The 14,249-nt window shown below is 51.9% G+C and overlaps 2 protein-coding genes across 3 annotated transcripts in view; both read right to left on the bottom strand.

The window, feature by feature from the left end:
• Positions 1-14,249, bottom strand: part of LOC135812296 (mitogen-activated protein kinase kinase kinase 7-like) — a 214,904-nt gene that overhangs the window by 24,840 nt on the left and 175,815 nt on the right. The gene's annotated exons all lie outside the window — the stretch shown is intronic.
• The window catches only part of LOC135812297 (uncharacterized), a 158,842-nt gene that overhangs the window by 127,641 nt on the left and 16,952 nt on the right, over positions 1-14,249 (bottom strand). The window contains exon 3 of the mRNA XM_065325673.1: positions 13,865-14,107. Coding sequence (XP_065181745.1) covers positions 13,865-14,107 — 243 coding nt within the window. The remainder of the gene's footprint in view (positions 1-13,864; positions 14,108-14,249) is intronic.

Raw genomic sequence — 14,249 nt, 5'->3', positions numbered from 1 at the left:
CACACACACATTAACAAGAACACACATTGCTTGGGTGGATGGTGCGCGGCCGGCGAAATTGAATTGCATTTGCCCGGGGGGGGGGGGGGGGGGGGGGGGCAAGTAATAGCAGGGTTGGCAAGAGCCAAGAGCCCACTGATGCATTCAATGGAGAAATGGAGAGCCGCCGGGCACCGTTTATTGGGGTTTACTTTATAAAAGTAAGCATGTGAGGATAAATATGGGAGTGGGAGGGTGGGAACGAGAAACAAATAAACTGACAACCAATCACCACCATGAACAATTCTTGAGAAGACATTGTCAGCAAGGGAGCAAGAAATATGGGTCGCCATTTTTGCGTCATGGTAACCGGACATCAGTATGGTTCCTGACGTCATGGGCACGTTGTGTGCGCTGGGGTAAATGTGAGTGGCAACACTGACATTTGTGCGGCGCCATGCCTGCGTGAGGACACAAGGCAGCAGAGACAGTTGTGCGGCACCATTCGCCCGCAAGGACATGGGGCGGCAGAGGTAGGTGTGCGGCCCCACGCGCCTGCGAGGACAAAGGGCGGCGGAGACAGTTGTGCGGCACCATGCGCATGCAAGGGCATGGGGCAGCAGGGGCTGTTGTGCGGCACCATGTGCATTCGAGGACATGGGGCAGCACGTACCCGCGGCGGTGAGCTGCAATAATGCTAGCTGTTAATGAGCATAAACGCTGCGCTTTAATGCGACACACACACACACACAATTTTACTTCTACTTATCTTGTCCGGATACTTGTAAGCAGAAAAAAACTAGTCTCATGGGTCTCCCAGGGAGTGGGGAGACAGAATCAAAAGGAACATGGAGAGACTCAACATGAAACAAGACAATACCTTTTCGGTTGGCTTGGTCTTTGAAATCGGCCTTGGTGTCCAACCCGTGGCGGATTCAGATGAGCTTGTAACTGTAGTAGCTTTGGCCTATAAACAGCAGAGACATATGATGAAGTTAATTTCTGTACCAGCATTCGTAAGAGATTGCGAAAACCAGTGTTAGTGTACCTAGTCCCAGCATAACACAAATCCACTGGAACATGCTCCAGCAAATATGGCCTAGTCTACACCAGACGGCCATGGCTGCAAACACAGTTATCCTTCCATTTTGGTTAGAGACCAGAAAGGGGGCCACTGTCCTTTACAACAACAAACACAAGCACACACAGACAGACAGACACACACACACACACAAACACACACACACAGACACACACACACACACACACACATACTCACACACTCACACAGAAGACAGAATCAAAAGACAGAATCAAAAGGAACATGGAGAGACTCAACATGAAACAAGACAATACCTTTTCGGTTGACTTGGTCTTTGAATTCTGACTTGGTGTCCCACCCGAAGCGGATTCAGATGAGCTTGCAACTGTAATAGCTTTGGCCTATAAACAGCAGAGACATATGATGAAGTAAATTTCTGTACCAGCATTCGTAAAAGATAGCGAAAACGAGTGTTTGTGTACCAACAGTGCTGGTAACTGAAATACGACCCCCTGAGCGGTGCGCTTAGATAGAACACGGGATGGTAAAGCTACGAAACAGAGACCGCTATAATGTGAACCCACCGCTCAGGGGGTCGGATTTCAGTTGCCAGCACTGTAGTTCCAGCATAACACAAATCCACTGGGACATGCTGCAGCTAATATGGCCTAGTCTACACTAGACGGCCGTGGCTGAAAACATAGTTATCCTTCTATTCTGGTTAGAAGCCAGAAAAGTGCAACCGACCTCTACAACTACAAACACACACACACACACACACACACACACACACACACACACACACAAACACACACACACACACTTGTAATTGTACTTGTACTTGCTCACTACAAAAACTGGTCACGTGGGTCTCCCTGGTAGAGGGGAGATCGATCCAAAATGAATCTTGGAGAGATGGCTCAAGTGGCTATAGAACCGCCCAATGGCCGACACCCCTTGAAATCCCCAAAACTCTGGGTGGACTTAGAAAGGATCCCACGTACATGTATGGGCTCACCACACCTCAGTAAGTGGGTGATGACAAGGTGCAGAAAAAGGATTGACGGCATCAGTGTATCCGTCCTGGGATCCAACTGCAGTTACCCCTGCTCCCAGTGAAGGTAATACCTGCTACTAGCGTGGGTGGTTAAATCAGAGTGGATCTGATATAAGCGTCATTAGCATCATTGATTACACAAGAGTTAATCTAGCCAGAAGCGGTCCATGGTCAACAGGTATGTATACTTCAAATAGAAAGTATATTATATGAACCCTGAAACCAACAAACACACAAACACACACACACACACACACACATACACACACATACACACACAAACGCACTTTCACTTGTACTTGGTAACTGCCAAAACTGGTCAGATGGGTCTCCCTGGAAGAACGGAGAGAGAATCAAAAGAAACATGGAGAGACTCAACATGAAACAAGACACTACCTTCTTGCTTCGCTTGATCTTTGAAATCTGCCTTGGTAGGTGCATGAAAGGAAAGACATGGCATCTTCCATCCACAGCGGATTGAGTTGAGCTTGCAACTGTAGTGCCGTTGGCCTATAAACAGCAGAGAAAATATGATTAAGTAAATTTCTGTACCAGCCGAATCGTAAGAAAAGAGTTGATTTTCTATGTAATTTTGCGCTTACTTGGTCCGCGTCAGCAATATTGTCGCTTATCTTTCAGCTTAGTTTTTATGTCGCCAATGCTCACTTGGCAGCCTATTTCATCCCAATTTTGGTTAGCAAGTTAGTTTACTAGTACCTGAAATGTCTAGCTAGATTTCGAGTGGATTTCGAGAGTGGCAGGTGGGTGATTCTGTTGGATACAGTGCTGCATCAAAATAGATTATCTTGTCACACTGCACAGGCAAGAGCAGAGCGATGCACAAGAAAGTAATCGGCTACTCGGAATCAGTTCCATTTTGCACAACGGCCGAGATCGCTCACCTCAGGGATCGCTCGCCAAGCTGAGATCGCAGTTCCCTCACCTCCAGGTCAACGCTCGGAGTATCCGGTGCATCGTGGAGATTTGCAAGAACTGTAGCCGTCGTCGTCGTTCAAAATAAATCTTGCAAAAGAAGGTCGACTGATTTGAACCACACGGGCAGTCATGCTGCCCACTCGAAGTCCTGTAGAGAAGGCAACCGTCACGATCCATTTCCCTTTAGAAAATTGGCAGGCAGCGGAGAGGAAGAGAGATGAGCTTGCGAAAGCGAGAGTGTCGATCCCGAGCAAAACATATTTGTCACCAGCGCCGAGAGCAGCGACGAGGAGGACCACAAATATTATGAACCCTTCCTTGGACAATCAATTCCTCATGACCAGTTGTCATAATATACCTTACCTTCCATCATACCACGTTTTATCATCTCAAGTGCACGTGTTAATGTCCAATGTCTAAGTTCAAATTGTCGAAAGATAAGCGACAATATTGCTGACGCGGACGAAGTACACGACAAGAAAAACTTGCGAGGAAGGTTGCAGCACAGAGTCGAAAAGTCAAATACAATTACTGATGATGCAGAAACTCACCTGACTCAATAGAACTGTCCACAGCACGTATGAAAGAGCTCCGAGGACAATGACCACCATCAATACAACAGCCGCTGATTTGGTTGTGCTTGCAGCTACCGAAGGTTCAGCCTGAAAACAGCACAGACACAGTATCTCGGAAATATATAGAACTAATTCTAATTTTGTAATTGAAAGGCTCATCATGATCGTACAAAGCGTCCATAACGGTCATTTGGATTTGACCAATCAGCGCACGGCAACACGGGCTGTTTCTTGCAATCGTGGGGTGTTTTCTGAGCTTGACATGACTGTATTTGTCGGTTTTAGACATTAGGCCATTGTGGATTCGTGTTCAGAAGGTGTGTCTTTGGAGGGTTACCGACTCGAATTTTTCGATTTGGCCTTCGTTTGGCTGAGATCGGATGGTGAAAACACTCTGAACCAATAGAGAATTCCCAGACCGAGAAAATGGGCTATCGATGGTGAGCACCGGCCAAGAAGAGCCGCTGTTTTACTTTTTTGAAGACGTCAAGGTCGGCCGTGCGTTCCCGCGCGCACCGACAAAACCTGGCCGCCGTGCGCATATCTGCAAGTGCAGCAAGAAAAGACGGAGGAGACAGCAAGCGTTCCAAGGGAAGAGTTTACCTTCGTGTTGATCAAGCTAAGGACTCAGGCCAGTCAGGGATCATACCAGTCACCTCTCATCATGGTCATGACTAAGGGAATCATTTCTGGCCAGGAAATTCCCACTCGCAGCGTGAAATCTGCGAGGCCAAACAGAACAGAGTGTGCCGAGTCGCGATCAGGAAATGTTGGGTTCTACTAACAACATTGGTTAGCTAGGCGCAGCAAATTCTTGTAGATGCCAGGATTCCAGTTCACCAGTGCCTCACGGACATATCGTGCTCGACACCCACCAGCGGATTGAGAAAAATGACCAAGATGGCTTGGAGAAAGGATGTCTTCTCCGCATGTCTTTCCCAGCATCAAACAACAAGATTCGCTTCGCCACGGGCCCTTCGCTCTACAGACTAGACCAGGGAGTCGTAAAAATTCATATCGGTATTGTACAACTAGACTGCACATCGCTATACATCGATCAGTATGAACTCGGGTGCGTAGCCGCTATGACGGCACAAACTCTGGCCTCCGCGGCCGTCGCCATTTGTTCAAAATGGTGGTCGACACTTTTAGAATTTTGTATGGTCGTGGTGGGCCCTGAATTGGCAGCCAACCAGCAAAACGTTTGTAAGAACATGGCCAGCAATCGAGGACATCTGGGAGTTGTAATTTTTGTACTCCTCCGAGGTGTGATTTTTGGCGTGCTGGGCCAAGCACAAGGAAGCCACCTGTCAAAAAAATGAAGAAAACGGTTGTTGTTTGATCCTTTGGTGTAATCTTTGTAGCTAGTCGAAGCAAGTTGCTGTTTGGAGCAGAAACGCTGAAATTGACTATTTTCTGCATGTACTCATGCATGTACTCATGTACTCAGGCATGCAGTCTCACTCGTATTTTAGCTCTTTTTCTGGAATGGATGCTGCTCTGCGCCCCTTGGTGAACATTTCCTGCGCTCGTGGAGCAGCTGAAAAGGACCACTGGTATGTCTGGCTCCTGGTTTGAAAGTGGAGAGTCGACTTTTGTGCCTTGAAAAAGGAGTAGAGAGCGATGAAGGTACGTCTGTAGCTTATTTTGAGTGCTCCTCGTACATTTTTGATCGTGATAGAAAATCTCAGACCAAAGTCAGCGCGATGATGGCCGATCAGTTTTCTTGTGGATTTTTTAATTGTTTCGTCTCGTATCTATGTCAGTATCGTGATGGTGAAGTGGAGAGGGTGATTTTCTTCCTCTGGGCTTCGTTCGGCCGACTTTGCTTCGTCCTCGTTGAAAAGTGATGCTGGGAAAAAGGTCGATTCGCAAAATTATGTTGATTTTGAATGTACGTGATGACATGCGATTCCTGGCTATGGCAGCCGATAATGTCATCATTCGTTCAAGATCAAAGGAGAATTATGTATAGACTGCTGAATCAGACTCGTTGAATTCTCTCCTGTGCAGTTTACCGCAAAAATTCCAAATAGAAGGAGCAGGCTGAGCCAGTATCCTTGGCTGCAAAATGGAAATAGGATGATTTTTTACACAATGTCGAATCAGACTGAAAAGGGCTACGCTACGCCCTTGTTGTAGTACAAGTAGCCTCTAAAACAGGATTTTCCCTTCTAGGCAAGTCAGCAGTATTTAGGGTAGGGCCATTTTTTTAATAGTACTGCCAGTTCTCAAGTGCAGCTAACTTGCCGGGAGGGGATACACCCCTTGCCGGGAGGGGATACACCCCTTGCTGGGAGGGGATACATCTCTTGTCGGGAGGGGATACACCCCTTGCCGGGAAGGGATACACCCCTTGCCGGGAGGGGATACACCCCTTGCTGGGAGGGGATACATCCCTTGTCGGGAGGGGATACACCCCTTGCTGGGAAGGGATACACCCCTTGCCGGGAGGGGATACACCCCTTGCCGGGAGGGGATACACCCCTTGCTGGGAGGGGATACACCCCTTGCCGGGAGGGGATACACCCCTTGTCGGGAGGGGATACACCCCTTGCCGGGAGGGGATATACCCCTTGCCGGGAGGGGATATACCCCTTGCCGGGAGGGGATACACCCTTCTTAGGAGGACTGAACTAACTGGACTGGACTGTTACTCTATGCGAATGCTCGCAGTTTCAAAAGTCAACGGGAAAATAGGCCGTTTGTGGTGTGGATTTGTAGCTACTTTCCGGTAATGAAGGTTCATACCTGCTGGGTCACTTCCTCGTGTGTTGCAGCTAGTTGTTGTTGCTGCGCTGCAGTCGGTTGTTGCCGTGTTGCGGTCAATTGTTCTTGTGTTGTTGTCTGGTTGTTGGTAATGGCCGCTGCAAGCTGTTCCTCTAGCGTATCACTGCGTGCCGACAATGCAGTGACGGAAGTAGCTCGCTGGGTTAGCTGTTCAGAGATAGAGTCCAGTCGACGTACAACATCTGGTAGTACGTTGGAAAGATGAGGCTGTAATGATCACACACAGTGTAGCAAAAACAGCCACACCACACACCATACCAACACAACCACAGCACACACACCATACCAACACAACCACACCACACACACCATACCAACACAACCACAGCACACACACCATACCAACACAACCACAGCACACACACCATACCAACACAGTCACAGCACACACACCATACCAACACAACCACAGCACACACACCATACCAACACAGCCACAGCACACACACCATACCAACACAGCCACACCACACACAACATACCAACACAACCACAGAACACACAACATACCAACACAACCACAGCACACACAACATACCAACACAGTCACACCACACACACCATACCAACACAACAATACAACACACAACATATCAACACAGCAATACAACACACAACATATCAACACAACCACACCACACACGGCATGCCAACACAACACCACACACAGAATTTTGACACAAATCACCCACATAGGAAAACGAACACTCGCCAGCACACGCCCATGAGGGCATACGCAAGAATAACATGAACACACACACACACACATGCGCGCGCACACCCACCCACACACGCACACACACACCCACACACACCCACACACACCCACACACACGCGCACGCGCACGCGCACACTCACACGCACACGCACACGCACACACACACAAACACACACACACACACACACACACACACACACACACACACACACACACACACACACACACACACACAAGCGCTATTAAGCCACACCTTTGGGTGCTGGTGACGAATGCTGTCAAATAAGTTGGGCAAACTGCAGCGCATGCTATACTCAAAGGATGTAGACGTCGCAATTGATACCGACATGAAATTGTCTCGCTTCACGATCCCCTCTGATACTATGTTTCCCGGTTATTCTCCGCCAATCCGATGTGACCGAAACGCAGCCGGTGACGGTGTCGAAGGTTGGGTTCGGTCAAGCATGCTTTTGCACCTCGACGATATTCCAACGAAGGACCGCGAAGTTGTCTTCCTTACAGTATTCCTGCAGCACAACGTGAAGTAGTGGTCATAGGCCCAGCCTATAGACCTGGGTTGTGTAATGAGGCTGACACCCGGCTAATTGAGTATCTCGATACCATCATTGATACCGCCCAAGACCATGGACCCTACGTCCTACTTGCCGGTGACTTTAATGTCCACAGCACAGCATGGGTGGGTAGCGCCAAGACCATTGCAGCAGGTGATGCCCTGGAGGAGCTTGCTGCACTCCACCATCTCAGCCAACTTGTGCACCAGCCCACACGTGGCCAGAACACTTTACATCTTGTTCTCACTGATCTTCTCCAACCTGTCTCGGTCTCCACCAATCCCCCCTGACTGGGTCGGTCAGACCAGGTTCTCACTGATCTTCTCCAACCTGTCTCGGTCTCCACCAATCCCCCACTGGGTCGGTCAGACCATGTTGTTGTGCTTTGCGACTTTCCCTCTCCCGGTGAGCTTGATACCCATATGCCCAGGCGGATCTCTCCCGGTGAGCTTGAGACCCATATGCTCAGGCGGATCTCTCCCGGTGAGCTTGAGACCCATATGCTCAGGCGGATCTCTCCCGGTGAGCTTGAGACCCATATGCCCAGGTGGATCTCTCCCGGTGAGCTTGAGGCCCATATGCCCAGGCGGATCTCTCCCGGTGAGCTTGAGACCCATATGCCCAGGCGGATCTCTCCCGGTGAGCTTGAGACCCATATGCCCAGGCGGATCTCTCCCGGTGAGCTTGAGACCCATATGCCCAGGCCGATCTCTCCCGGTGAGCTTGAGACCCATATGCCCAGGTGGATCTGGAGATATTATCAGGCCAACTGGGGCCGCCTGAAGGCCTACATCCGCAACACGCACTAGAACGCACTGTCCTCAGATGACCAAGACGTGTATTGCCTCTGCATATGCATTACTAGCTGGATTCCGGACGGAATACCTATATCCCATCGAAGACCTTCCAAGCCAAGCTGACTGACCCACAGTGGTGGACACCTTTGTTTTAGAGGGAGGGGAGGTGCGGCATAAATCCCGGTATATATCCCGGCATATATCCCCGTGCGGCATATACTCCGGTGCGGCATATACTCCGGTGCGGCACATACCCCGGTGCGGCATATACCAAGGTGGGGCATATACCCCGGTGCGGCATATACCCCGCCGGTGAAGCATATACTCTGGTGCGGCATATACCCCGGTGAGGCATATATCCCGGTGAGGCGTATACCCCGTTGCGGCATATACCCCGGTGAGGCATATATCCCGGTGAGGCATATACCCCGTTGCGGCATATACCCCGTTGTGGCATATAACCCGCCAGTGCGGCATATAATCCGGTGCGGCAAATACCCCGGTGCGGCAAATACCCCGGTGCGGCATATACCCCAGTGCAGCATATACCCCGGGTCGGCATATACCCCGCCAGTACGGCATATACCCCGGGTCGGCATATACCCCGGGTCGGCATATTCCCCGCCAGTGCGGCATATACCCCGGTGTGGCATACTGTAAAACGGGTAACTATTGTGACGTAAAAATGTTTGCGTATTTTGCAAGAGGCCCTGAATCGCAAACATTGAACAACGCAAACTCGCGCCATGTAAAGTTCAGTGCAAGGACTGACTCGACTGTGTAGAACGACTCGCAAACATTAAACAGCGCAAACCAGTCTCAATTTGTAAAACGCAAACATTTATTGTCGCAAACGTTACCTGTTTTACAGTATACCCCGCCAGTGCAGCATACACCCCAGTGCAGCATATACCCCAGTGCAGCATATACCCCAGTGCAGCATATACCCCAGTGCAGCATATACCCCAGTGCAGCATATACCCCAGTGCAGCATATACCCCAGTGCAGCATATACCCCAGTGCAGCATATACCCCAGTGCAGCATATACCCCAGTGCAGCATATACCCCAGTGCAGCATATACCCCAGTGCAGCATATACCCCAGTGCAGCATATACCCCAGTGCAGCATACACCCCAGTGCAGCATATACCCCAGTGCAGCATATACCCCAGTGCAGCATATACCCCAGTGCAGCATACACCCCAGTGCAGCATATACCCCAGTGCAGCATATACCCCAGTGCAGCATATACCCCAGTGCAGCATATACCCCAGTGCAGCATATACCCCAGTGCAGCATATATTCCGGTGCGGCATATACCCCAGTGCAGCATATACCCCAGTGCAGCATATATTCCGGTGCGGCATATACCCCAGTGCGGCATATAGTGCGGTGCGGAATATATCCCGGTGCGGTATATACCCCGGTGCGGCATATACCCCAGTGCAGCATATACCCCAGTGCAGCATATACCCCCAGTGCAGCATATACCCCAGTGCAGCATATACCCCAGTCCAGCATATACCCCAGTGCAGCATATATTCCGGTGCGGCATATACCCCAGTGCAGCATATACCCCAGTGCAGCATATATTCCGGTGCGGCATATACCCCAGTGCGGCATATAGTGCGGTGCGGAATATATCCCGGTGCGGTATATACCCCGGTGCGGCATATACCCCTTTGCGGCATATACCCCGGTGCAGCATATACCCCGGTGCGGCATATACCCCAGTGCGGCATATACCCCAGTGCGGCATATATCCCGGTGCGGAATATATCCCGGTGCGGCATATATTCCGGTGCGTCATATATTCCGGTGCGGCATATACTCCGGTGCGGCATATACCCCAGTGCAGCATATACCCCAGTGCGGCATATATCCCGGTGCGGCATATATCCCGGTGCAGCATATATTCCAGTGCGGCATATACTCCGGTGAGGCATATACCCCGGTGAGGCATAGACCCCGGTGCGGCATATACCCCGGTGCGGCATATACCCCGCCAGTGCGGCATATACCCCGGTGCGGCATATATCCCGGTGCAGCATATATTCCGGTGCAACATATATTCCGGTGCGGCATATACCACGGTGCAGCATATACCCCGGTGCGGCATATACCCCGGTGCGGCATATACCCCGGTGCGGCATATAGCCCGGTGCGGCATATACCCCGGTGCGGCATATACCCCAGTGCGGCATATACCCCAGTGCTGCATATACCCCGGTGCGGCATATATCCCGGTGCGGAATATATCCCGGTGCGGCATATATTCCGGTGCGGCATATATTCCGGTGCGGCATATACTCCGGTGCGGCATATACCCCGGTGAGGCATATACCCCGGTACGGCATATACCCGCCAGTGCGGAATATACCCCGGTGCGGCATATATTCCGGTGCGGCATATATTCCGGTGCGGCATATACTCCGGTGCGGCATATACCCCAGTGCGGCATATACCCCAGTGCGGCATATATCCCGGTGCGGCATATACCCCGGTGCAGCATATATTCCGGTGCGGCATATATTCCAGTGCGGCATATACTCCGGTGAGGCATATACCCCGGTGAGGCATATACCCTGGTGCGGCATATACCCCGGCGCGGCATATACCCCGGTGCGGCATATACCCCGCCAGTGCGGCATATACCCCGGTGCGGCATATATCCCGGTGCAGCATATATTCCGGTGCGGCATATATTCCGGTGCGGCATATACCACGGTGCAGCATATACCCCGGTGCGGCATATACCCCGGTGCGGCATATACCCCGATGCGGCATATACCCCGGTGCGGCATATACCCCGCCAGTGCGGCATATACCACGGTGCGGCATATACCCCGGTGCGGCATATACCCCGGTGCGGCATATACCAGGGTGCGGCATATACCACAGTGCGGCATATACTCCGGTGCGGCATATACCCCAGTGCAGCATATACCCCAGTGCAGCATATACCCCAGTGCAGCATATATTCCGGTGCGGCATATGCCCCAGTGCGGCATATAGTGCGGTGCGGAATATATCCCGGTGCGGCATATACCCCGGTGCGGCATATACCCCTTTGCGGCATATACCCCGGTGCAGCATATACCCCGGTGCGGCATATACCCCAGTGCGGCATATACCCCAGTGCGGCATATACCCCAGTGCGGCATATATCCCGGTGCGGAATATATCCCGGTGCGGCATATATTTCGGTGCGGCATATATTCCGGTGTGGCATATACTCCGGTGCGGCATATACCCCAGTGCAGCATATACTCCAGTGCGGCATATATCCCGGTGCGGCATATATCCCGGTGCGGCATATATCCCGGTGCAGCATATATTCCAGTGCGGCATATACTCCGGTGAGGCATATACCCCGGTGAGGCATAGACCCCGGTGCGGCATATACCCCGGTGCGGCATATACCCCGGTGCGGCATATACCCCGGTGCGGCATATACCCCGCCAGTGCGGCATATACCCCGGTGCGGCATATATCCCGGTGCAGCATATATTCCGGTGCGGCATATACCACTGTGCAGCATATACCCCGGTGCGGCATATACCCCGGTGCGGCATATACCCCGGTGCGGCATATAGCCCGGTGCGGCATATACCCCGGTGCGGCATATACCCCAGTGCGGCATATACCCCAGTGCGGCATATACCCCGGTGCGGCATATATCCCGGTGCGGAATATATCCCGGTGCGGCATATATTCCGGTGCGGCATATATTCCGGTGCGGCATATACTCCGGTGCGGCATATACCCCGGTGAGGCATATACCCCGGTGCGGCATTAACCCCGCCAGTGCGGAATATACCCCGGTGCGGCATATATTCCGGTGCGGCATATATTCCGGTGCGGCATATACTCCGGTGCGGCATATACCCCAGTGCGGCATATACCCCAGTGCGGCATATATCCCGGTGCGGCATATATCCCGGTGCAGCATATATTCCGGTGCGGCATATATTCCGGTGCGGCATATACTCCGGTGAGGCATATACCCCGGTGAGGCATATACCCTGGTGCGGCATATACCCCGGTGCGGCATATACCCCGCCAGTGCGGCATATACCCCGGTGCGGCATATATCCCGGTGCAGCATATATTCCGGTGCGGCATATATTCCGGGGCGGCATATACCACGGTGCAGCATATACCCCAGTAGGGCATATACCCCGGTGCGGCATATACCCCGATGCGGCATATACCCCGATGCGGCATATACCCCGGTGCGGCATATACCCCGCCAGTGCGGCATATACCACGGTGCGGCATATACCCCGGTGCGGCATATACCCCGGTGCGGCATATACCAGGGTGCGGCATATACCACGGTGCGGCATATACTCCGGTGCGGCATATACCCCGGTGCGGCATATACCCCGGTGCGGCATATACCCCGGTGCGGCATATACCCCAGTGCGGCATATACTCCGGTGAGGCATATACTCCGATGCGGCATATACCCTGCCAGTGCGGCATATACCCCGCCAGTGCGGCATATACCACGGTGCGGCATACACCCCGGTGCGGCATATACCACGTTGCGGCATATACCCCGGTGCGGCATATACCCCAGTGCGGCATATACCCCAGTGCGGCATATACCCCGGTGCGGCATATACCAGGGTGCGGCATATACTCCTGTGCGGCATATACCCCGGTGCGGCATATACCCCAGTGCGGCATATACTCCGGTGAGGCATATACTCCGGTGCTGCATATACTCCGGTGCGGCATATACTCGGGGTTCTGCATATACCCTGGTGCGGCATATACCCCGCCAGTGCGGCATATACTTTGGTGCGGCATATACCCCGGTGCGGCATATACCCCGGTGCGGCATATACTCCTGTGAGGCATAATACCCTGGTGCGGCATATACTCCGGTGCGTCATATACCCCGGTGCGGCATATACCCCAGTGTGGCATATGGCCCGGTGAGGCATATACTCCGCCAGCGTGGCATATACCCCGGTGCGGCATATACCCCGATGCGGCATATACCCTGGTGCTTCATATACCACGGAGCTGCAAACGAGAGGACATGAATTATTTCACTCTCCTACTGCACTGATCCTTGGCAGACTAAAGAGGTATAGTCAGACCTCGCTTATCCCGTCCTCTTTTATCCGGGTCCCTCGCAATCCGGAAGAAAATCGTTAGTTATCGATTTACAGCATATGTCATGCATACATACAGCATGTGTGTTCGATTATCCGGTTCCCTCGCCTATCCGGATATCTTTGTTGAAAACTGATGTGTGCGTTTAAACGAGGTCTGACTGTACACTTCAGCTTGCATTTCATGCACTAAATCCTAGGCTTTTATTCATGGGAATAAAACTTACGGCAAGACATCTCAACATAAAGACTTCTCACTTAGCTAACCTGTTCAGCAGTGTGGGTCAGACTGGCGACTGCCTTACTTAGTCTCTCGTCCATTGATACCGTGCGATCCGCGATCATGGTCACTTGCTCCAGCTGCCGCTCCATGGCAGCCAGCCGATCCAGCAGCTGATTTCGGTCCGGCATCTCAGATCCGACTGGCTCGGCATCTCTTGTCCGTTCCAAGGCCTGTAACCTACCCTCCATGGCATCAAACCGCTGCTCAGCGCGATCGTCCTGCACATTCTAAACAACAAGCATCAAAGAACCTCAAATTACAGCCATTGAAGACCAGGATCGTGGCCCGCATGGGTACGTGTATACGATGTACAATGCGCCACCTGGCCAGGCATGTAAATATCTAAAAGAAAAGGACCAAGGACCTACA

Source organism: Sycon ciliatum, chromosome 3 (genome assembly GCF_964019385.1).
Source record: "Sycon ciliatum chromosome 3, ocSycCili1.1, whole genome shotgun sequence".
Classification (NCBI taxonomy): Eukaryota; Metazoa; Porifera; class Calcarea; order Leucosolenida; family Sycettidae; genus Sycon; species Sycon ciliatum.
This window is presented reverse-complemented; position numbering and strand designations above follow the sequence as displayed.